The sequence below is a fragment of the Ursus maritimus genome, unplaced genomic scaffold (assembly GCF_017311325.1).
Source record: "Ursus maritimus isolate PB19 unplaced genomic scaffold, ASM1731132v1 scaffold_4, whole genome shotgun sequence".
Lineage (NCBI taxonomy): Eukaryota > Metazoa > Chordata > Mammalia > Carnivora > Ursidae > Ursus > Ursus maritimus.
The window spans coordinates 62,326,444-62,352,322 of record NW_024426552.1 but is presented as its reverse complement, the minus strand read 5'-3'; the positions used below and the strand labels follow the sequence as shown (position 1 = coordinate 62,352,322).

The 25,879-nt window shown below is 37.8% G+C and overlaps 1 protein-coding gene across 3 annotated transcripts in view; it reads left to right on the top strand.

Annotated features, from left to right (window-relative positions):
* TMEM39A (transmembrane protein 39A) overlaps window positions 1–24,986 on the top strand; it is a 29,369-nt gene extending 4,383 nt beyond the window's left edge. For 2 of the 3 annotated variants that reach the window (XM_008708212.2, XM_008708211.2), the window contains exons 3-9: window positions 2,304–2,526; window positions 7,725–7,808; window positions 12,251–12,405; window positions 17,628–17,976; window positions 18,758–18,945; window positions 20,841–20,961; window positions 23,634–24,986. In XM_008708212.2, the coding sequence (XP_008706434.1) occupies window positions 2,304–2,526; window positions 7,725–7,808; window positions 12,251–12,405; window positions 17,628–17,976; window positions 18,758–18,945; window positions 20,841–20,961; window positions 23,634–23,867 (1,354 nt within the window). In that variant the 3' untranslated portion in view covers window positions 23,868–24,986. The remainder of the gene's footprint in view (window positions 1–2,303; window positions 2,527–7,724; window positions 7,809–12,250; window positions 12,406–17,627; window positions 17,977–18,757; window positions 18,946–20,840; window positions 20,962–23,633) is intronic. The other variant, XM_008708213.2, reaches the window with a different exon arrangement.
* Window positions 24,987–25,879: the final 893 nt, after the last annotated feature.

Genomic DNA, 25,879 nt, shown 5'->3' with positions numbered 1-25,879 from the left:
TTTGCCTCTTTGTTTTTTGGCTTAAAGTATAACAGCCAAGGCTGTATAAAATATCACAAATGTAGATCTTCTGTACTTTGTTTTGAATATTTCTTGAGCCCCAGCATTTTACTGACTTCGTTAACGGCAGAAGCATATTAGGCTGCTTTATTTGGGAAAAATTCTATAAGAACCTTTTTAACCTTTAAATAATAAATAATTTAGCATGCTTTCTCCCTTCATTGACTGAAGAGGTATAGGAATTTTCAGTTTGTTCTAGAGTAGAAGCTCCTAACCTTAAACTTTTCATCAGAATTTTGTATTTCCTTATCACATGATTAACTGGGGAGAGGGAATAGATTGGGTATTGGCATTAATCCCCTACATTCAGGTCCATGAACTTGTATGACTCCACAGAGCACCTTCCACATGGTATTCTATGTGAGTGATAGCTCCTGGAGTTGTGCAGTGGCTCGTGTCCCAGAACAGATCAGAGGGCTATGATGTGTTAATGATTGGTTTATGACTGAGCAGGTGAGGTTGCGAGACCTACTGGTAGTTCACAACCTACTCCTTGGTAAGCTTGTTCTATTGGAGTATTCTTTAGAAATAAGAGGAAGAAATTTTTATAGTTTTTTTCCCACCCTCTCCCCACCCATCCCTATTCTTCCCTTCCAGCTCTTCTGAGATTCTGCCATGGTATTTTTTTTTTTTTTTTTAAAGTAGGCTCCTCACCCAGTGTGGAGCCCAACATGGGGTTTGAACTCACAACCCTGAGATCAAGAGTTGGACACTCAACTGACTGAGCCACTCAGGCACCCCTCTGCCATGGTATTCTTAATTGTTCAGAATGAGCAGAGTTCATATTCCCATGAGTCACTTAAAGTACTATAAATGTCACATACTAATGCTACAATTCTGTATTTGGAAATCTTAGAGTAGAATGGTAACGCTGATATTGTTCCTTCTCTGGAATCTTCTTTGGAAATATCCGAACCAAGCCTCTTTTCCTTGTTCTGAAACAATAGTAGACCCTTAGATATCTGTAACTATTCCCAGGTATATAAACAATGGGAAAGTTTATTCCCTATCCACCCCCATCTTATCATTTTATATAGCCCAACTTTTTCTGACTTATAAAAAAGCCTGGAAGAAAGAACAGCCAGAAGATGGGGAGTAAAATCTCTATATTTTAATTTGTATTTTAAGAGATCTCTCTTTTGTGACCACATTAGTCTGCTATCTTTTCACCATAAAGGTATATATGTGAATTGAACTAGGAAAAGTACAGTCTCTGTCCTTAAGGTTTGATCTGATAGACAAAATATAGATATATACAAGAAATTATGTAACAATAATGAAAAGTAAAATAATAAAGGCATAATTTAGGTATAATGGTGGCACAGGGTTGAGATGAATTGGTTTAGATTGAGTGAGTCAGTCAGCTTCATGGAGGATATGCTTGATTATTTAAAAAGTCTTGAAGGATTTTGTCAGTAAATGTGTAAGTGAGGAGTTAAGGAAGGTGGTTATGAGTGGTGTTGCTGGTGAAAGGCACGGCATGTACAAAAGAATAACATATATATTCACAGATAGCAAATAGCAGGGATATTCTATAGGTTGCATGTGGAGCAGTGACAAGAGATGGGGCTAATATGTTAAGCAGAGAGCCTCATAGGACATACTAAAAATTTCTGGATGTTATCCTGTTGGCGGTAGAGAGCCATTAAAGAGTTTTAGGCAAGACAGTAGCACTATCAGTTTCACTTTAGATCTCTGAAGGCAGGTTGGAGAATTTGATGGAGTTAATTTTAGGGAGATTACTTCAATAGTTTAGGTAAAAAATGGTAACTGCTTGAACTAAGGCAATGGGTTTAGAGAGGAGGGTGCAGTATGGAAAAAGTTTTACAAAGTGGAATATTTAAGATCTAGAGAGTGATTGGATATGGAGAGACAGAGGAAAGTTCTAATATGACTCCCAGGTTTCTGATTTTGGCAGCTACTGATTGGGCCATGAACTAGGGTCAGGATTGTAAGAGGAGGAACACAGCAATGTCCAGTAGACAGCTTGATAACATGGGTCTGAAATTCAGCAGAGAAATTTTGGTTTTCAGCATGTTAGAGATAATGGAATCTGTGGCCACATGTTTGATCACTGAGAGAGTGTATGTAGAGGGAGAAGACAAGAGCAGGAGATCCTGGGATAGAGTCTTGAGGGAAGGCCAACAGTTAAGTGGTAAGTGGAGAAGGAAGCAGGGGCCCTTTATGCTCTATAACATTGAAAGATTATCACCACTTGAGTTAACCATAGTTTTCTCTTTCAGGAATGGTAGTGCTATTGGCCTTCCGGTCCCACCAATCACAGCCTTAATCACCCCAGGTCCTGTTCGTCATTGCCAAATTCCTGATTTGCCTGTGGATGGAAGCCTGCTCTTTGAATTTCTCTTTTTCATTTACCTGCTGGTTGCTCTGTTTATCCAATATATCAATATCTATAAAACAGTGTGGTGGTATCCTTATAATCATCCTGCTTCTTGTACTTCACTGGTAAGTCTTAATAGGCCTTTAACTTCTGTATGTTACTTAACCAAGTAACTAGTTGGAAAGCCTATGTGTACAAATTACTTTTCTTAATATATTGTTTTTCTTCTAAAAAAATGTTTTTCTGTTAAACCACAGATTACTTTCAGAACTGTAATCTCATAAGATTGTTAAAATATAAATACCTAGAAAGTTAAAATATAAATGAAAATGCAGAAAATCTTTAAATAATTTATTATAATATTAAGAGTTTTGAATGTTTAGCTTTCTTTGCACTATGTTAAATTTGTTGGACTTAAGGTGCCAGTGTGACTAAATTCCAGGAAATTTAACCTTTTAATGGCTGTCTTAGGATAATGGTTGCTTTTCTAACGAATAAACCCAAAATTGTATAATGTTTCAAACACATAATAGTCTGAGGCAGGTGTTTTGGTTTGCAGGAGTAGCACGCCTCCATGTGGTCAATCAGGGGACCTAGACTGATGGAGACTGCTTTCTTTCAGTATGTGGACTCCAAGTTGGCTGGTCTACCTCCTTCAGCTAGAAAGGGAAAAGAGCATAGGGAAGTATACAGGAGAGTTTCTTACAGGCCAGGCTCATATCACGTTCACATATGTCTACTCCTAACTTCAAGGATACCAGAAACTATAATTCTTTCACAGGATTTATTATTACCATGAATAAAATTGGGCTCTGTTACAAAAATAAAATTGAGACAAGGACTAGCTGTCTTCGGTGAAGTACATCAAAATATGTTGTAGGTTTCTTTTATCCTCTTTCCATTTATTTAGGAGAGCTGAGATCATCTTGATGCAGAGAAGTTAGCCATAGATGGGTATGTAAAATAATGAGTAAGGCCACTCAGGTTACTTGGTAGGTAAGTGGTTGACAGTGGCAGGTTTGGATGGAGATATGTTTGTTTTAGGAGAAAGAAAACTGTTGTGCTGGGTAGTTTAGGTGTGTGTTTGGGGCTTATCAATGATTAGAAAACTTCCTTGGCCTGATGAACATAGGAATCAAATGTGGATCAGAATCTTCAAAATAATTTGGGAAGGGAATAAACATTTTTTTAAAAAATACTCATATCACTTGGTTTCCTGAAATTAACTATTAAGAATTTTCTTTCCACATTGATGATGTACCTACTTAATACCAAGTAAAGAGAATTTCAGTTTCTTTATTTAAGAATTGTAATGATTTGGTGCAGCTTTCTCTTGAGCTCGCCTGCTCTCATATAGCAAGAGTGTACTTTTCGGTTTAACAGACTTTCCTGCTTGTGTAACTCAAAAAAAAAAACAACTGTTATGATTCATTGCCATATTGTATGCTTTTTTTTTTTAAATAGTCTTTTTTCCTAGATAATGAATTTATGAGTGTAGGAACTGTACTTCATCCATTCTTCCTTGGCCATGGTGTTGTAAAATGAAGAGGTTGGATTAGGTGATCTTTAAGGCTTCTTCCAGCTATGTATCTCTATACGTAAATTCTTCACTGTCTTAACAATGGCACTGGCAAAACTTCATTAAAGTATTTACTATTTTTTGCAAGTATTATCTCATTTACTCCCTCTTTTAAAAACAGGTAGGTACTACTGTCCCATTTTAATTCGAAATATGAGACCTAGAGATTACAAAACAGCTCAAAAATCACATAGTGACAAAGTGAATACTCTCACTGCTATGCTCTACTTCCTATTATTTATTCTGTATTTACTCCGTAAGTACTTGTTGGGTCGTTCATTATTCAGTTTTCACTTTGACATTCCATGGAAACTTCTCAGTTGTTGAATTTTCAGGCTAATCAAAGAGCTCTTCTCTCAGTCAACCATTTCTGACAAGAGTTCTTTTAAAAGTCCCCTACAAATGTTGCCTTGCAACAAAGGGAGCCAGTGCGCCTGTCATAGTCAGGAAGCTGCTGCTAGAGCTGCTGAGTCCAGAATTATGCTTCCTTTGCTCTGACTCATACCACCAAACATGGGTGCCTTTTATCCTGCCCCCCTCCCCATTTCACTCAGTTCTGAATTCAGATTTTATGTAATGGTCATGGTTGGCAGAAACTAACTCAAATCTAGAACTTCAGTTGCAAGAAGGTCTGGAAACGTAGTTTTTAGTTTTCCGGTCTTTGCAATAGAGGAAGGCACACTTGAAGCAGATTATCCTGTGGACTGGTTCACTGATCTGCCACATACGGTCCTATCTCACACAAACCTTCACGTTTAATTGTAAACCTAAGAGTAACATTTCTGGAATAGCAAATAAGATTTTAGCCCATCAGTCTGAAAGGGGCCTGAATCAGTGAGCTGTTCAAAGAAGAATGGGCTGCCAGAGACCTAGTTACTTCCTGTCACTGAAGGTATTCCAACAGGGGAGATGGCTACGTGCTTGGAATACTCTAGAAGCCGCTGAGATCTCAACTAGTGGGTTCTGTCTCTTTTTTCTTCTATTATGTGTGTCTGACTCAGAAATTTGTCAGATTTATATATTAGGTTTTTCTTTTTCCAATTCAAGATCTTAATAATTATCAAAAAGAAAATGTAGACCCCCGAGTATGTAAAGTATCATTGTAGCCATCAAGCAATTAGCTGAATGAGTCTTAACCGTAAGAAACATAAAAGCTAGAAGTAGTATAGTAAATTATTCAGAAAGTCAGGAATGAAGGGTGATTAATCAAATATTCTGGTTTATAGAGTTAATCATAAACAGATTACCAGTTTTCAGTGATTCAGCATGTAACAAAATTTACTTAACAATAAGATACATTAGGCACTTAAATCTTTTGATACAAAAATGTCTGAGATGGACTGGTGATACATAAATAAGACCCTCAAACATGAGGTAGGGGGGTCTAGTGAATTTGCTTGCATTATTTTGGAGGAGTGGGGTGAACAAGGAGTCTCAAAGTTAAGAGGGGATAAATATCATTAGAATCCAAAATACTTAGAGAAAGAGAAAAGAAAATGATCTGAGGTGAGCCGCTCTCTAGACATTCTGACTACTCTGCCTTTAAAATGTATCCCAAATCTGGCCACTCCATCATCCTTGCTACTGCCCCTGTTCAATCCATCTTCATTTCTTACTTGAATTAAAAGTAGCTTCCTAACTGATCTTGCCCTGCTACAGTATATTCTCCACACAGCAATTACTGTGATTGTTTTAAAAATAGAACCTGGTACCCTTTGCATGAAACACTTCCGTGACTTCTTATTAGGGAAAAATATCTATAAACTCAGTCTTTTGTTATTCATATGTCATCCCAGCCCTCTTGCTGATTTTCAGACACACCAGACAGATATTTTCCTGTCTTGGGGCCTTTGTGATTCCTTTTCCCTCTGCCTGGGGCTCTCTGCCCTCAGATCTTGTCATGGGTGTTAACTTTGTTGTCATTCAGCTCTCAGCCCAAATGCCACAATCTCAGGGATGTCCTCTGTAACCAGCAATTTAAATTGGCTCTGCAACTCCCTTTCCAATTATTATTTATCACTGTGTTATTTCTTGCCAGCAGTTGTAACTAGCTAAAATGCTTTTGCTTGTCAGCTTGTCATTGACTTTACACTTAAATTTGTTAAAGACATGGCTTTAGCTGCTATAACAGGATGGCTGAAACAGTAGAACCTTATTTCCTTATTAAATAAAAATTAGGCAGGTGATATGCCAGGGTGGCAATTCTTTGTTTCCATTGCTCTGCCATCCCCAACATGCTGCTTCCAAACCGTGGTCCAAGATAGCCGCTCCGACTCCTGTCAGCACATCTAGCCAGCAGGAAGGAGGAAAGGAGAAAGACAGCTCCTTCTTTTAAGGGCATGGCTTGGAAGTTGTATATATCACTTCCCCTCACATCCCTTAACTACAAGTTGTTTGTGCAAGGGAGGTGAGGAAATGAACCTCTAGTTAGCAAGCAGTGAGTGTCCAGTTAATTTTGACTTTGATGGCAGAAGAGACAACTAGTAATCCTTGCCATCCCCTTTCCCTCTCACACCATAGTAAAAAATAAGATCCAGGAGAGCAGGAAGCTTGTCTGTCATTCTTCAGCACTGTATCCTCAGTATCAAGAAGAGTACTTGGCATACATTGTGGGTGCCCAGTACATATTTACTGAATGAATTGAGAAATTCAACTTTTGGATTTCTGGAAGGATAACTCTGGAAACCTACAGACCTATTGACCATCAAAATGAAAATACATCCCAGTTTGTTGCTAATGATTTTTCATTGTACTTATTTATATAGACTTGGAACTAGAAGGAACCATATGCAGCATCTAGGTAATGCTATCATTTCTCAGGAAGAAAAGATCAAATATAAGACATGGTTTTTTAAAGATTATTCTTGAGGGAGGGAGTGAGCACAAGCAGAGGGGAGGGGCAGAGGGAGAAGCAGACTCCCCACGGAGCAGGGAGCCCGATGCAGGACTCAATCCTAGGACTCTGGGATCACGACCTGAGCTGAAGGCAGACGCTTAACCAACTGAGCCACCCTGGCACCCAAGACATGTTTTTAAATCAAGTTAAGAAGAAAGACTAAATTGAAGGTAATTGACATCTTAGCCAATAGGGAGTTTAGGTCAGTAGATGCCCAATTAGATTAACATAAGCTTGCAAAGAGAGACCGAAAATAGGAACTCCTGAAGACTGGGAGTTCCATCTGATCCATTGAATTTGACACTTATTATAAATATGGCATTTAAAATAAATTACTTTTTTTTTTTTTTAAAGATTTTTATTTATTTGAGAGAGAGAGCGAGAAAGAGCACGGGGGTGTGAGGAGAGGGAGAAGCAGGCTCCCCGCTGAGCAGGGAGCTGGAACTGGGGCTAGATCCCAGGACACGGGGATCATAACCTGAGCTGAAGGCAGATGCTTAACCGACTGAGCCACCCAAGCGCCCCTTAAATAAATTATTCTTGCCATAATTCTGTAGGCTATCACTTTTTAACCCAAAGCTGTAGTCTTTTCAACACAGTAAACTTTCAAAAAAAAGGAGACTACACTTCAGATAGTATTTGAAAAGTTAAAGCAATCTTTCATGAAAGAAGTACAATTAGGTAATAGAAAGTAGAAGGTAGGTAGTCTCTCTAAGATCTCTCAAATTCTTGTGGTCTATACATATAAGGTGACATAAGGAAGATCTGAGGGGGCAAACCTCTTAATGATGTAGTTCCAGCTAGATACTCACACTTCTTTCTGATGCAGTGATTTGTTTCCCTTACAGAATTTTCATCTCATTGATTACCACCTGGCAGCATTCATCACAGTGATGCTTGCAAGGAGGCTGGTGTGGGCCCTCATCTCAGAGGTAACAGCTTATTCACTATATTTTATCACTTGTAGCTAGAGTTAGTAACTAGAGTGGATTCAAGCTGAGTATGTGAAGTGCCCAAATGTAATTTGAGAACAATTACAAATTAATTTCTTTACTTCCACATGAGTTGTGGTAGTTCTTTTTTTTTAAAGATTGTATTTATTTATTAGAGCACGAGTAGGGGGAGAGGGACAAGCAGACTCCCTGCTGAGCGGGGAGCCCTACTCCAGCAACCCCAGTACCCTGAGATCATGACCTGAGCCAAAGTCAGATGCTTAACCAACTGAACCACCCAGGGGCCCCATGATGCCAGTTCTTTTTAAAAGATTTTCCTACAATGTCTTTAAAATTCATTGTGCTAGAATTCAAGAAAACTGTTAGAAATCTCATTTGTTCAATAGGACCTTATTTCTAGCTTCCGAGTTCTTCCATATAATTTTTCTAATTTTAATAGTTATAGTAAAAATAGAATAAATTTAAGTAACTATTGATATGGAGAGTTATATATTAGTGAACAGTTTCATTTAAAATTTTGTTTCAGGAAATACTTCTGTGGGGTTGCTAGTAAGAGACATTTGTTTGAGTTTATTAAAACTTGGAGTTTTAAAATGACAATATCAAATTTACTTAAAACTAATCTTGAAGATTAGAATCAGTGGGCAGTAAAGGAAAGACTTGGGACGTTAATATGATCCTTTTAAAATTAAATGTTGTTGATAGAACTGCCCATTGGTAAGATCTTTAATATATTTGTAAACTCAATTGGAGGACATAAGTGTATTCTCTTAGGATTTTATTATCTTATGCCCTATAAATGATTATAAAAATAAAAACAAAAACAAAAATGTTAGCTAAAGTGGCTAATAATTTTAATCTTGAGTTTATAATTCAGTATATAATTTTAAATTAATAGTTACTGTGATCACAGATAACTGAGAGTCAGCTTTTTTCCTTCTAAAACATGCATGGAAAGTCTTTGTGTCTGTAAGCCCTAATTTTCAGGAACCGTATTTCTTGTGAGCACAGAGTAATTGCATGTATTAAATCATAACCTGAAAGCCATTTGAAGTTAACTGAAAAACACTGGTAGTAGAATCACCTGTTTTTCACAAAGGGAAAGACTGTCTAAAATCTTTTCTCCCAGGGGGATGCCTGGGTTGCTCAGTCAGTTAAGCGTCTGCCTTCGGTTCAGGTCATGATCTCAGGGTCCTGGGATCGAGTCCCGCAAGGGGCTCCTTGCTCAGCAGGGAACCTGCTTCTCCCCCTGCTTGTGCTCTCTCTCTCTCTCTCTCGACAAATAAATAAAATCTTAAAAACAAAAACAAAACTTTTCTCCCAGGTTTGCTATTAGGTCATGAAAATAAGTGCTTACTTTTAGATATATTACACTATATTCCTTCTTTAGAGGAACTCAGTGGAATTCTATGTTTTTGTCTCTAAAAACAGGCAGGATTTTGTTTCATCTCTTCAGTTACTTAGAAATGGTACTTGTATATGCCAAATTAGTATGTCCTGCTAATGTGTAAATCTTTCATAACTGGGGTTTCTACCTTGGAGCTCCAAGGGCTATAACTTGATGTACTCCATTGCTTTCTTTTGCTAATGGCTTAACAGTAGTTTAACAATTTTTGCATGAACTTAGTTGGAGAGTATATTAGTTATTTTCTAAAGAAACCTGTAATTCTTACCGAGAACAAAATAAGCTAAATTTAAACAGATTTCTGGTCAAAGACTTGAATCTATACCTTAAAGTCCATGAGAAAGAATGTTTAAATAATTATGAGATATCTACATAATGGAATAGCATGCAGCCATTAAAAAGATTAATGTACTGACCACTAAAATATTAAGTAAAAAAACAAAGTATATAATGTGTTTAAAATAGGATGGGTAGAAGGAATAGAATACGTTTGCTTATGCATGAATAAATTTTCTCTAGAAGAACATACAAACTAATAACAGGCTGCCTCATGTGGCTGGGAACAGGACCAGAAGGAGGGAAATTTCACTACAAACACTATTATACATTTTGTATTTTGAGCATTGGTGAATATTACCTATTCAGAAATTAAAAATAAGCGTTGTGTAGTGATTTTCTTCCCCCACAAAGCTAAATTAGATGGTTAGACCCATCATAAATCATCTTTCCTTTCTTCCATTAAAATGTTTGCTTTTTTTTTTTTTTTTTTTGGCTTATATATCACAGAAAGGATTCCTACCCTGAGAAAGACCAATCATTTTTAAGGAGAGGCTGGAGGTAATTAATTCAGAATGCTAAATACTATTCCGGGAGGAATATCTCCAACTAGATAAAACTGTTTATTCACCTCCAGGCCAATTCTGCTTCTTGACTTGCTCGACAAGACCAAAAAGTTTTTCAGCTATTCTACCAACCTGAGGCAACTCCCTTTTTAAAAAACTGTTTTTCTAAAAAGGAAGGTAGTACATTTTATTGGGGAAAAAAAATCAGAAAACACTAAAATACAAAGCAGAAAGATATTTTAAATTACAGCCTCATTATTGAAAGGGCCATCTTTTGGTATATTTGGTATATAAATTTTTATTTGCATATATACTGTACTTCTCAATTAACATAATATTACGAATATTTTTCTACTCCTTACCTGGATCATTTTTGCTTATTCTTTAATCCCAGCGAAAATATCCCTTCCTCAGAAAGGCTTCTCTAGGTTGGGGTCTGTCATTATTTGCTTTCCCTTACAGCCTACTCTTTTCCTGTAGCACTTAACCACAATTGTAAAAATCATTATTTGTGTAAATGTAAGTTTAATATTTGTCTTTCTTATTTGGGCAGCCTCATAAAGACAGAATTCTTATTTGTCTTGGTTACTACTGTATCCCTAGTACCTGATACAGTATCTGCTGTACATAGCATAGTGGGTAAGAGCTTGGGCTCTGGAATAAGACAAAAATGATAAATACATCCAGGCTCTGCTACTCTGGTGACACTGGGCAGCCTTTTTATTTTGAAAATGGAGGCAATGGGGACACCTGGATGGCTCAGTCAGTTAACTGTCTGCCTTTGGCTCGGGCTGTGATCCCGTGTTCCTGGGACCGTGATCTTGGGGTCCTGGGATCGAGCCCCGTCTCGGGCTCCCTGCTCAGTGGGGAGCCTGCTTCACCCTCCCCCTCAGCCTGCCGCTCCCCCTGCTTGTGCTCTCTCTCTCTCTCTCTGTGTCAAATAAATACATAAAATCTTTAAGAAAAAAACAAACAAACAAACAAACAAAACTGGAGGCAATGGAGTAATTCCAGCCACTTAAATGCCGTCCTTACATTGGCATGAGGTATGTATCAGGGGAGTGATACATAATTATTTGCCCTGCTGTTGCTGAGAACAGTTTGAACCTTCTCCACAGTTTGAGGCTTATGGTATTAATTCAGCTGCTTCTTTGCATTTATAAGTATCTATATATGTATTATATATTGCATGTATATTATATATGCCCATGTAGTTTATTGGGTATTAAGAAATGGATAGATGAAGGACCTGAAAAGCTCCTTATCCCCTGCCATTGCTATTGACCCTACATAATTTTTTTCCCCTTTCTACTTTCTGACACTGCTGTTTTGAGGTTGTAGGAATCTGCCATTTTCCCCTGCATTTTGCTCATTCTTTTCCTAGTTCATTCTGAAAGAAAATAACATTGCAGGTCTTCGTGTTTAGACAAGTATGCTCTCTTATTATTATTTAATCTGTCTTTAAAATGTGGGATTAAGGAAAAATATTTGAATAGCTGTGATATAAAGAAGTGGAAGTGATTGTCCATTATTTCCATGCTTGCAAAAGTCAAAAGAGATTTTATTTATATAGGGATTTGTCAGAGAAGATCTGATTATTTTTTGAAGCTTCAGGAATTCATTAAACATTAATTCAGCAAATAGATTGGGGGAAAGGATTCCAAGGAAAATGGAAACATTGTTGCTACTATTGAGGCTATTACAGTTTAGTCTGAAGTCAGATAAATTAATGGTTCAATATCTTTACATAAAAATCACCTGGTGGATTATTAAAATAGAGGTTACTTGACTTACAGTTTTGTTCCCCATATCTGGTAAGGAAAGGCAGTAGGAATTTTCACGTTCAGTAAGCAGCCCAAGTAATTCTGATGAATGTAGTTCATGGAACATACTTTGAGAAGCCCCAGTGTAAACAAATTAGACAGTGTCCTAAGAACTTAAGGGAGGTCTGTATGAGACACTGTGGGAATACAAGGAGGAACCAACAAACTGCCTGGAAAAGTCTGAATCTTAAAAATGAGGAAGATAAGGTGGGGTGGGGCAGTTTTTTTTCTTCCCCACCATTCCCTTTTTTTTGAGGGGGGCAGATTTCTACTAAATCTAATTCCTTCAGTCACATTGCTTGTGAATAGGCCATTCATAAAATTTTCCTTTTGGTGCTCCCAAACTTTCAGGCCACTAAGGCGGGTGCAGCATCTATGATTCACTACATGGTTCTGATATCAGCTCGCTTGGTGCTACTCACTTTATGTGGATGGGTACTTTGTTGGACCCTCGTCAATCTCTTCCGAAGCCATTCAGTCCTCAACCTCCTTTTCCTTGGCTACCCGTGAGTACTCCAGTTTTACCATTTTATCAGTAAGTTTTTAAAGAAATTATTTGGGTCAGGCAAACAATAGTATAAAAGTGAGGAAGATGAAATTCTTCAAATATAAGCCAAAAGCTCAGAAAATTGGAAAAATCAGTGGGTAGGGTAACCATGTAATTTATTTTCTACGCTAGGATACAATTGGGACAATAGGGGTAAACCAGGACTGTCCCAAGAAACTGCAGAGGTATGGCTGTTCTACCAATGGAGAATATTTTAATTGGCTCTATCATCAAATAAAGCACCTGAGTACTGCCTATACGGGCACAAATGGAGGGTAATGTTGGTTGAATGAACTGGCTTACCAGTTCTTAGTCTTTTGGTCAGATTACTTTGATCTTTGGGTTCATGTAACAGAAATACGCCATACTCAAGCCCTATGGACTTAAGTACTTTTTTTTTGACCAGCATTTTATTGTGGAAATTTTAAACATGAGGTTGAAAGAATTTTCCTACAAACTCCTGTTATCCACCTAGATTCTGTTCATTAATATTTTACTGTAATTGCACAGCACATAACTGTCGAACTATTCCTCTGTCCATCCATCAGTCCATCTTTCTTTGGTACATGTCAAAGTTAAATTGCAGATCTCAGTTCACTTCCTCCAAAATATGTCAGTATATGCATATCAATAACTAGAGTTTGATATTTGTATACAATTTTGAGGTAAAATTCTTATATAAAATAAAATTCACAAATCTGGTCTGCATTTGCTGAGTCTTGATAAATGCATATACCTGTAAGTCAAACCTATACCCCAGTGTGGAACATGACTGTTATTCCAGAAGTTCCTTCATGCCTCTTTCCAATCATATCCCACCCTCCACTTCCCAGAGGTAATCACTGTTCTGATTTTTTTCCACCATAGATTAGTTTACCAGTTCTAGAATTTCATATAAATGGAATTATAAGGTATATACACTCTTGTGTTAAGCTTCTCTCATTCAGCATGTTGTTTTTGAGAATCCTCCATGTGGATACGTATGTCCGTAATGTTTCATTGTATGAATATACTACAGTTTGTTTATTCTCCTGTTGAATACCTGGGTTGTTTCCAGTTTGGGGCTATTACTAGAAATAAAACTGTTAGGCACATTCTAATACAAGTCTTTTTGTGAAGAAATGTTTTCATTCTCTTCAAAGAAATATCTAGGAGAGGCCTTGCTAAGCCATAAGGTAGAAGGAGTATGTTTAGTTTTATAAGAATCTACCAGACCTTTTCCCGAGGAAGTTGTGTCATTTCATCCTCCCAGGAATTCTGTAAGCATTCTGGTTGCTCCACATTTCTGTCGGCATTTGATGTTTTCTGTTTTTTAAATTTTAGCCATTGTGATGAGTGTATAGTTGTGTCTTATTATACATATTGGCTTTTAAACCATTCGTTATAGTTTAACTTGTATACCTTGGGCTAATACTTCATTGGATGTTAGTAGATAGGTACCATTTATTGCGGTTCTGTGCTAGGTGCTGGGCTAGATGTTTATAAACATCACCTCATGAAATTATCACCATAATCCAGGAGGCTGTGTATTTAGTCTTACATAACAGTTCCAAAGTACTAGTGGTTTTAAAAAGTTAGAAGTTTATTTCTCTCTTCTGTACAGTATGTGTGTGAATCATCTTAGGTAGCTGTGGCCCCTAGCTTCCATGGTGTTGGGACCCAGGCTCCTGCTATCTTATTTGCTCCACCCTCCCTAGCAGGATAGGTTATAAGGGAGGTTCGAAATTTGTCTTTAGTAGAACAGCTGTATCTCAACTAAAAATTCTGTTGCAGTGGAAGAACAGGAGAACAGTGGCTCTTGGCAGACAATTAGCAGGTTTTGCCATAGGTAAAGACAGATTAAGAGACTAAAACCCTTTCCTGTGGTCAGAAAACTGGAAAGACTCAGGTCTTTTTGATTCCAGAGTTTTAGTCTGCACCATTACTCTGTAATCAGTAGTTCTCAAAGTGTGGTTCCCAGAACAGCATCAGCATCAGCGTTACCTGGAAATTTTTTAGAAATAGAAATTCTCAGAATCCACTGCAAATCTACTGAAACAGAAACTCTAGAAGGTAGGACCCAGCAATTTGTCTTTTAACAGGCCCTCCAGCTGATTCTGATGCTTGCTCAAGTTTGAGAATCATTGGTTTATACAACCATTTATGAAGCTGAAGCGTAAGCATGGATTTAAATGGGTAGTTACATAGCATAAAATGAAGGCATCATCGAGATTATGTGGTCAGGGATGGCAGGAAGAGTCTTTCTATTAGTTGTCCTGTGGTAGGTCTAATTCTACTGTTTACTTATTTATTTTTCTCATTATACTGTTTAATTATTTAAGGCAATCATCAACTCAGTTCATTAGTATTACCCCTTTCCCCACAAAATGAACTCTATATTTAAACATTTTTCGTGATTCATATTTTATATCAGTTGTTTCTGTATTTCTAGATTAATATTTCAGCTGCTTCAACTTCAAATGATTTCATTCTATTTCTCAACAACAGCTGGCTGAATCAGTTAGGTTTAACTATTTGATTGGAAAGGCGAAATATGGATAAATCAAGGAATATTTTGGCCAGGTTTAAAAGGATTACCATGTCAAAATGGCTAACAAACTTTTTCATTTCAATTGAGGAATATAAAGAAACTTACTTATTTTTGAAGGCTCTCCACACCCCTGTAAAACAATGGAATAAGCATGTAATTTAAACAAATTTTATGTTTAAATATATTTGCCTTCTTCACTTTTTAAAAGTTGTATTATCTTTTATCTAACTTAAATTTAAAAAATAAGTATAAGAAGTTTAACATACTAGACAATAGCAATAACTACATTATTTTCTTGTTTATTCATAGGTTAAAAAAGGGACTCTTTACTGCTTTTTTTTTTTTTTTATTCTCAGCTTCTCAGTTTAGGGTAGGTTACTCTAATGACTAATGTTGTAGCTCTTACATTTACCTTGAATCTATACACTGCGCTCCGTAACCTCTGCTGTTACATTCTAAAACTTCCATCTGCTCTTCTGGTAATCCATTCTTGCCCTCCTCCTTTCCATTTTTTATTCGAGGTGTAATGATTTTCAGAATGAAAGTTGAATTATGTCACTAACCCTTTTTAAAATTCTTTAATGAATCATTCCTTTATGCCTTTTACCTTACCGAGCCCTCCAAAGTCTAAGCCTTTGATGCTACCTTTCTAGTTTCTCTCATTCTACCCTGTATCAGTTATCCATTTGCCATGTAATGCTGTAACAAATGCTATGTGGTAGCATTCCACAATATGTATTTATTGTGCATGCATTGGAGTCCGCTGGAAGTCAAGAAGCTCTCCTAATCTTAGCTGGGTTCAGTCACACTTGGGGGAATGATTAGCTATCAGATTAAGTAGCTAGGACAACTCAGCTCTGCTCTACATGTCTCGTGCTCTGGCAGGCTAGGCATGGACACATGAAATTGATCGAATGGCATGAAAGCAAGCCCCAGCGTGCAAGCGCATTTCAAGCTTCTGATCACATCATGTTTGCTGACATTCCATGGGCCAGAACAGGTCACAGTGTTGAGCCCATCATGGGGATAGGGCAGGGTCACTTCACACATGGAATGAGGACTGTGCTGTAAGACTACAGGAAGGGTTAAGAAATGGGGCCATCGTTGCAATCTGCCACAGACCCGAGCCTCTTGTCTCACCTCTGCATGTGCAGATTGTGTTTCAGCAATATCGACAGGATTCTCTGGCCTTCACAGTTTTGCACGTGTGGTTTCTTCCTGTTGCTTCTTCATTTACTCCTTCCCACACTACTACTCTAGGGCACATTCCTGGTGGATCGTAGAGCTGCTAACCATCCTCTTCCTTTGTAACAAGCTTATTCTTTCTCCCTCTAGAGAAAACTGTGAATAGGTGGATTTGTTAATATTTTTATAAAATATGTAACTAAATACCATGTATTCGTATTTACTATTTTTCATATCTGAATTTATGCCAGTGAAATGACCATTTTATTTACAATATGTAAGTCACAACGTGGACATTACTTTTTTTTTTTAATGATTTTTTATTATATTATGTTAGTCACCATACAGTACATCCCCGGTTTCCGATGTAAGGCTTGATGACAACGTGGACATTACTTAATGAGGACTGGGGAAAGTATTTTAAAAAGTTTTAAGGAACCAAGGTTGAAATAACTATAAGAAGTTATGAAAAGTCTCAAAAATATTTAGTCCTTTAACCAAGTTATTCTACTTGTAGAAATTTATTTATTGTACTTCTGGAATTTTTTTCATTAATCCATTACATATTTATGAGTGCCTAGTATGTTTCAGCCACTATTCTAGACATCAAGGATATAGCAGTGAATTAAGCAGACCCAAATCACTGGTACATGGAACTTACATTGTAGTGAGGGGAAGATAGACCAAAAACAAAACAAAACCCCCCAAAAAACAAAAAAACCCACCCAAGTAAAAAACCTGAAAAATATGTAAATATAGGGAGTGGTAAGATCTGTGAAGAAAAATAACCAGGCAGGGGGAACTAGGAATGCCTGTAGGATTGGGGTGGGTGATGAAGTGGGGAGGCAGGGGAGCCTCTCACTGAAGAGGAAATTGGCAGTGAAGGGCACACCATTTGAAAGTTACCAGACGCACACAAAGATCGAGTAGGAAGGTGCTTATCCATACATTCATATTTATGATAATGCGAAGTAAGAAACCGCCTAAGTCTCCAACAAGAGAGAAGTGGGTAAATTATGGTACACATGTGTGAGAATACTATAGTATCTTTAAAAGTTGTTATAGGAAAAATATGTAATGACATGAAAAAAAGCTCAAAATAGCTCCCATACATAAACACACACTCAAAGTTACAAAACAGTTTATACTGTATGAGGCTAAACATATAAAAGAAAAAAGTATGAAGTCTGTGCGCCAAGTTGTAAAAATTATAAAAACGATCATTTTTTGGTGTTGTCTGTTTTGTCATTGTGAGTTTTTGTAGTCTTCTCTTATTCTACAATGAGTGTATGTTGCCTTTGTGGGAAGAAATTAAAGACCTTCCCCAATAATGAATTTACCGTCAGCAGAGTCCCTGTTCTATTATGTTCATTCTTGTGAATCACGACTATTTTACTAACATAGTTATCAGATTTGATCTGAGGTGGCATCTGTGGTCTCATTTTCATATTTACCGTTTTCTACAGGTTTGGTGTTTATGTTCCTCTCTGCTGTTTCCACCAAGATAGTAGAGCCCATCTTCTTCTCACAGACTGTAACTATATGGTTCAGCACCAGGCGGTAGAAGAAAGTGCCTCAACTGTGGGTGGTTTGACCAAATCCAAAGACTTTCTCTCCTTATTGCTGGAGTCTCTAAAAGAACAGTTTAATAATGCCACGCCCATCCCCACGCACAGCTGCCCCCTATCTCCAGACCTCATTCGAAATGAAGTTGAATGTCTGAAAGCGGATTTCAACCACAGAATCAAGGAAGTTCTCTTCAACTCCCTCTTCAGTGCCTACTATGTTGCATTTCTCCCCCTGTGTTTTGTGAAGGTAAGTGGTTCCTTTTATGTGCTTCCTGGATTTGTGTGTGAATGACATAAACTGGGTATTTCTTATTTAATCCCCCTTTTCTCTGTCTCCCCTTTGGCAGCCTGGATGGTGGAGTTCGGCTGCATCTGGAGTGCACTAATACCGCTCCTGGTTGGCGGATAGGTATTTCCATATATGTGATGCACCCGTGGTGGTCCCCTCTTTTTTTTCTTTCTTTTTTAAAGTTTTCTTTTTTTTTTCCAGTTTCTGGGGAAAATAAAATTTGTGTTTATAATAGAATCAGTATGTAGTAGCTTAAGAGGATTAAGGTTTTAATACAATCCAGCCTATTATAGTTGATCTTAACATGGTTAATCAGGAGTTTCCTTGAATTTAGCCTAACCTTTATCTAAATTTCCATTTACTTCAGTAGAAAAGAAAAATGGTCTGGATGTCGCTCGGGCCCAAAATCTTTTGGGACATTTTAGTGCCCTTTCTTCACCCACTGAGAAGCACATCTGCAGCCGGAGTGGTCATTTACAGAGGGCACTCACCTCTTCTAGAAAGGAAGCACTTAAAATATAATTGCCTCTCCCTCCCAACCCTAATTCATACAGCCAGAAAGTCAGGTTGAAGGATTTTGGAGGACTCTGCTCTTGAACTTTCTGCACGGACAGCAGGACAACCAGTGCATGTGTGACTCAGTGTGGCATTTGTCTGCAGGGCGTATGTACACGCACCCATCCCTACCTTCTTGCTTAACAATGCATGGATCATTTCTTCCTCTTCTGATCTCTTCCAGAGTACCCAGTACTATGACATGCGCTGGTCTTGTGAGCACCTCATTATGGTGTGGATCAATGCTTTTGTCATGCTCACCACACAACTGCTGCCATCCAAATACTGTGATTTGCTCCATAAATCAGCTGCTCACCTGGGCAAGTGGCAGAAGCTTGAACATGGGTCCTACAGCAATGCTCCACAGCACATGTGAGTAGCCTGAGGGTGAAACCATATACCACCTTCTACATGCTGCCGATCATGTTTATTTGCTTTGTATGTCATTCTTGTTCTTGGCTTTGAACATTTAATTTTTAGTTTTTTGTCTACATGGATGCTTGTCATCACTCTAAACTGAACACAGGGGACATTAACTCATTCCCACCACCATCCCCAGTTCCTCCTTAAATGCCTCCTACCTTTCAGCTGCCCAGTCACCCTGGAGTGTGTAATTTGTTTCCCAAGCTGTAATATTGGAGTTTTCTTTCAGTCTTAACCCTTTGCCCAAATTCACAGGGTCATGATATATTTTTAATTCTCTTTGGAAGACTGTAAGAGTCATCTTCTCCTCATTGCCACAGCTAAAGAGTGGTTGGCTCATCATCTCACACTCAGGCAGCTAGAATTTGCTTCTCTCATCTTTTCTTTCTAATAAATGCTAATTTGTTCTAGTCATTTTCCTTGCTTGCATTTTTAATTTTTTTTCCTAAACTTGCTAATGAATGTTTCCCTGATTTTCCCATATTTAAATGAAAACTGTCCCTAATTGAGTTCTGAGTATTCCTCTCATTTTGTCCCCTTATCAGTCATTTCTCTGCATGGTCCCTTTGATCCAGAATGGTTAACTTCAGAACCCTTGTGTTCTCTCGCTTCTGAGCCCTCCACCATACCTTCCTCTCAGACCTGGACCATCTTCATCTTCCTCCCTTTTATAATTGGAACATTTCACAAATTTCATCACTTAGAAATTCTTTCCTAATGAAGTGGGACAGATTGAGGGGACTTTCCCTTCCCCTCTCCCCCTCAGAGTCCTCCCTTCAATTATCTGCCTTGATGTCTGATACAGATTAGCACAGGCCTTCAAGCCCAGGAACTGAAAGAGATTGGGCCAGGCTGAAAAGAAACCCGACTGTGGGCAAAGGACAAATTTCAATAAAAATTGAAAATACAATCCACAGTACTAGTACTGTACATCTTCAGGCTCCTGATGGCACATGGCCATGAGGTGTTTCATCACTTTAACGCTGGTAAGTGTGAGCAAGGCTGACGGAACATTTTCTGAACTCGGAAAGCTTCAGGGTGCTAGACTTTTTTCTTTTTTTCTTTTTTAACATATCTAAAATGTTGTCCCAGTTCTTACCCTAGGAAACTAACCTTTCCAAAATCAGGAAGAGATGAATTAACTTAGATTTTTTTAAAAGCTTAACCTGAAGATCCCCATCCCCACACCAACTCCATTGCATTGGTGCTGGAAACAATGAAGCTTCTTCCATAACTTCTTTTTCCTAAAGAAACTTCTATAAAAATAAACCAAGAAAGCGGTAAAAAGTAAAGTCTGTGTGTCAGTACCTTGTATGTCTCTGTGTTTTGAATAGCTTTACACATATATGAGGCATTTAAATATGTGACAAATAGACTGATTTTCTATAGCGTTTTCGGATGTAATTCTTCAGTAAATGTCATGCTGATTTGTTCATTTCTCCACTACTCTCACTACAATCCACTTTCTCTTCTTGTTCTCTCTAGCATTTCCATCAATAGATGTTGCTCACGTGGGATTGAGATGACAGTCCACCTGCTTACACTCAATTTTCTGGGTCATAGATGCCTTACACATTAATTTCTGCTCATTCTCCTAAGCTTCAATAGTCCTTTGACACTGAGTTAACTGTATCACTTTGCACCCTCTCTGCTACATAGGAATGAAGTTATAATAACAAATCCTTTCTGATGCTTTCCAGTTTGACTATGCAATGTATTTTCAGAATTCAGGCAGATGAAGCCTTGAATACTTAATCCGTTCCATAGAAATGTAATTGCCCTTGCCAGACACTGTCTTATTTGTAATTGCCAATATGCTAACATTGCATTTCTTTCTCCCTTAGTTGGTCAGAAAATACAATATGGCCTCAAGGGGTGCTGGTGCGACACAGCAGATGCTTATATAGAGCCATGGGGCCTTACAACGTGGCAGTGCCTTCAGACGTATCCCATGCCCGCTTTTATGCAAGTACCACTTATTTCTTTTCAAACATAAACTTAGTGGTAAGTGGTAGGAGGCCACTATGTGTGTAAGCACCTAACACAGTGTGTGGCACATCTAGGAGATTAATACATGGTAATTATTACTACTGCTATAATAACGGCCCTTGTCTTTGGATGGAAATGTATTCTGAAAGGCAGTTTGAGGATCACATACCATTGTCCCAGCTTCAACAGCTTAAAGTCATACTGGGATTTGTTGCCTCTAGTATTACCTGAAACAAGTAGGCAGTTTTTTAAGACTTCCCTTTTTCATCTTATAATTTTTATTTGTAATAGTTTGGTTTAGTGGTATCCTTATTATATTGTGTTTATATATCCTTAAGTGATATTTAATATAGTAATAATGTAATGGTTTTGTTTGTTTTTGTTGGATTTGGGTTTATTTTTTGTTTGGTTTTTTTTTTTTTTTTTTATTTGTCACGTGTATCACCTCCTTAAAGTACCTTGATTTCCCTTTTGAAAGTAAGACAAATGCCATGATCTCTGGCCTTTTACCTTTTCCTGGATTAAATGGAAAAAGGCTTACAAGTTAAAAGGAAGAAGCAGTAGACATCTGTTAAACTCAGCTTCTGTCCCATTTGAATTTATCCCTTGGATTATGTTCTGTTGATCTTTCAGTTTTCTGGAAATTCTGAGGAGGCAGAAGTATTTATTTGTACGGGAAAGGCTAGCTGATCAGTGCCAGTGGGGAAAAGAAGGTGCATGCAGGGGACTGTTCATAGTGCAGTGCATTGCCTTTGAATGGAGATTATAGTCTAAAAAAGAATTGGAGATCTTTTTTTGAGATACTTGAATCTCATTCTCCCTCCCTCCCAGTTCCTTGTGAGGGTACATGGGCTTTCTGGTTCTGCCGGTGTTTGCTGTTAAGGGTCTTTCAATTAAATACTGGGAACTTTACATCAGGGCTGGATGCTTGTAAATATAATGTGGTGGGGTGGGGGTGGGGCGGCTGGAGGCTGGGGGGAGCGTGGGGCAGGTGAAAGGCCCTTGAATGAGGAAACTAGGGAGGAGTGGACTTATTAAGTCACAACCACATAAGCATTTGGTTTCTACACAGAATATTTAATTTAGTCAGCTCTATTCCATAGGCCGTTAATGACTTCTGTTGGCCCTTGCAGTCCCCTCAAGAAATCTGCAATAACCAGATATTCTACTGGAGTCTTCTGCTTGAAAAATAAGTATTTTCCTTGCTAGTGTGTTGGATAGCTGAAGAATCAGGTGAAATCCAAAGAATAAGGATTAGGGAAATTAATTTATTACTGATTTTGCATGACCAAACAGGTAAATCAGTGCTTCTCAAAGTGGTCCTTGGGCCACTTGCATATAAATCACCTAGCTCACTCTTTAAAGTAATTCAGGGTCCCTACCCATACTTCTGAATCAGAATGTCTGAAGGATTCCAGGAATTTGCAGCATTTACCTATTTGGAAATGATTCTTAGACACACTGAAGCTTGGGAACACTCATTTAAAATGGGCCAACCACCTATAGCTGTTAGAAGTTAAAACCTTTCCTCACTTTTCTACTCGTTCAGTTCATAGCTCACTGCCACATTTAATTTTAATTGTTGTAATTGCCACAGAAACTCCCATTGCCTGAGTCCTTTTGGAATATTAATTCTGAGCCAATTTTATATATGATATTACTGGATATCATATACTATAACCCAGGTTAAACATTTTCTTCCTCTGAAAGAAGGACCCAGAGAACCTGGCCACCTTTCAGGGCTGTCATGATGATTTGGCTTTATTCTCAGATTTGAACTTTGAAGTCTAAATTAGTTTATTTAGATCTGATAAACTACCATTGCCACAGTTTGCAACCTATGATCTCTATCTTTCTATTCATAATGTGTTTTTATTAGTAAACCAGGATTTAGCTTCTTAGATAAGTGAAGAATTTGGTGGAATGAAAACAGTGAGCAGCCCTGTTTTTAGCCAAACTCTAATTCTGACTAATTTTTCCTTCCCTCCTCATTGTCCTGTCTGTGCACCCTACTTCTCAATATCCAGAAAAAAACCCAGCAGAAATATATGGTGTAGAGGATTTGAGTCAGTGATGATGGTGGATAAATGGTTTAAGGGAAAATTAAGAAATTATTGTTTTGGTATTTCAGCTTGTTAGACTTTCCCTTCCCCCAGGCTTGTCTACTGTGTTTATGTCTTAGACCAGCCCACAAACTAACAATGATTTTTACTTTTTCAAATGGCTCATTTTGAATGGCTTTAAGTACCCATATCATATTTTCAATTTTTGCCTCTTGACTTGCAAAGTCTAAAATATTTTCCATTCAGTCCTTTAGCCCCTGTCTTAGATAAATCTACTTCTGATTATCTCAAATAAAATATATATCTAAGATATAATTTAAGAAAAATGTTTAGAGGCAGTTCTTTTAGGTATGATCCTTTTTCTTATCTCAGGGCATTGAAATACAATTTATTTCATTATTCCTTGAGCAAAAAGGGAAAAGTGTGGGTCTCTACAGCAAGAAATAGTCTGATTGATGTTCAGTAAGCAGATCCATGTTATTGCACATAGGAACCTGTAAATATGAAATTGTCTTAGGAGAAAAATGTGAGAAAAACTACAGTCTTTTCTATGAAATAACGTTTTGCTTTTCAACTTCCTTACAGTTCCTATTTCATCGTCCATTAAGGCTGTTAAATCTGCTCATCCTTATTGAGGGCAGTGTCGTCTTCTACCAGCTCTATTCCTTACTGCGGTCGGAGAAGTGGAACCACACACTTTCCATGGCTCTCATCCTCTTCTGCAACTACTATGTTTTATTTAAACTTCTCCGGGACAGAATAGTATTAGGCAGGGCATACTCCTACCCACTCAACAGTTATGAACTCAAGGCAAATTAAGCTGCCTCTCAACAATGAGGGAGAACTCAGATAAAAATATTTTCATACGTTCTATTTTTTTCTTGCGATTTTTATAAATATTTAAGATATTTTATATTTTGTATACTATTATGTTTTGAAAGGTGGGAAGGGTAAGGGATATTAAATGTATCCACAAACAAGGTGATGTGATCTTTCATGTGTTAGTACATTTGAGTAATACACAGGATGAGAGGTGTGCCTCTCCAGTAAAGAGATTGATTTGTTTGTATGGCTCTGGAATAACTCATTCGTTTATGAACACATCTCATATATCACTTGACACCGTACCTTTGGTGTGTCTACTTTCCTTCCAGTCTTTTCATTATCTTTAGTCCTCCATTGACCTCCCTGCTACAGAAAGGAAGATCAGTGGAGTTGCCTGATGGCACTCATTCTCTTTCTCTTTGGCTAGCTAACAGTATTGGAATACTTGGGGCAAAGAGTGGCTTATAGTCCTGGCTGGGACTCTCCTTTTTGCGTCCCAGGAGGAAGCATTTCTGAGAAATAGGAACTCAGCATTTTGTTTTGCCTGATGACATTTAAAAATACTTATGAATAAGCTGCTATCCTGAAACTCAGAGGATATTGCTGTCATTTTCCCAATTCTTTCACTTCTTTTGCCTCTTAAGAGTTTCCTTTAATTGTTAGCTGTTTGAAATGATACTTTTTAAGACAAAGTCTCTAGAGTGCCCACACTCAGGAAGAAGGTGTATGGCTGGATCAGCGGGAGAAGATGAGTACAAATGCATGTGGGCTGGAGTATGGGCAGGCTGAAGATCCCGAGTGACTGGAAGAGTGGGTGAGTCCTCAGCTAAACAGTTTTGGATGCAGTCTGGGCAGCAGCCCACCTACAGCGGCAGTTTGGAGTTTTAAGCAGAAGTGAAATAGAGGAAGTTACCTCTTTGTGCCCCGGTAATTTGTTCTGTGCCTAAAATGTGTGTTTTAAATTTCAAATTCCAGAATCTCTGTGTTGGTGAGCATTAACCCTTTTCAGTCCATGTCCATATTCTCGAGGGGTGATCTTAGTCAATTGATGTCACTAGTCATTTAAACTTCTGAGGCCTTGTCTTGAGAGCCTGAAATATATTCTCATATGTTTTCTGTGCTTGGTTTGGCTTTTTTACACTGTGAACTTTTTGGTGAAACACAATATGACTTATAAAGTAAAAAGACCAATCATATAATTCATAAAGTGGCTCTGAAAACAATTCTCGCAGAAGAGTTCCCAGCAGGTTTTCAGCAAAGGCAGAATGATGAGGGGTAGGTATATATATACAGTTACCCAAGGTGACTTCTATGTTTAAATGGACCATCATTTCCTTAAGTATTTTGATGTGTATACTTTTTTTTTTTTAAGTTACATAATTTGGCATTCGGTCTGAGTCTATTCAGCTAGTCAGCAAACACATCTTGACCACCACGCCATGTTAGGCTCTGGGGATATAAATAGCAGTGAATAAGAAATGCAAAGGCCCAACCCTCATAGAACTTAAAATGTGGGGTGTGCAAAATGTGCTATAAATAAATTTATATTTAATGTCTCCTGGTAGTAATAGTAAGTGTGGTAAAGAGAAAATAAATTGAGGCAAGGAAATAGAAAGTACTAGGAGTGGCAATGGTAGAAGGCATCTTTGAGAAGATAATATCTGAGCAAAGAGCAGAACAAAGAGGCAAGACTGAGCCATATGATAGCTTTGGGGAGTATTCAGTAATAGCAAGGGCACTGGCCTAAGATGGGAACAATTTTGGTATATTGGAAAAACAGCAAGGTAAGCACAGTGTATTTGTTGGTTTTCATAAATGGTTCGGCCTAAATATGGTAGTTCTTGGAGTGAAGGAGGGCAGGAAAGTTGCAATTTCAGTATTCTTTCCTTAGGGTCTTAAAAATAGACTTTCTTTTGACTAATAAACATTTTTTTTTTTTTAAGATTTCATTTATTTGAGACAGAGTGAGAAAGAATACACGAGTGGTGAGGATGGGCAGAAGGAGA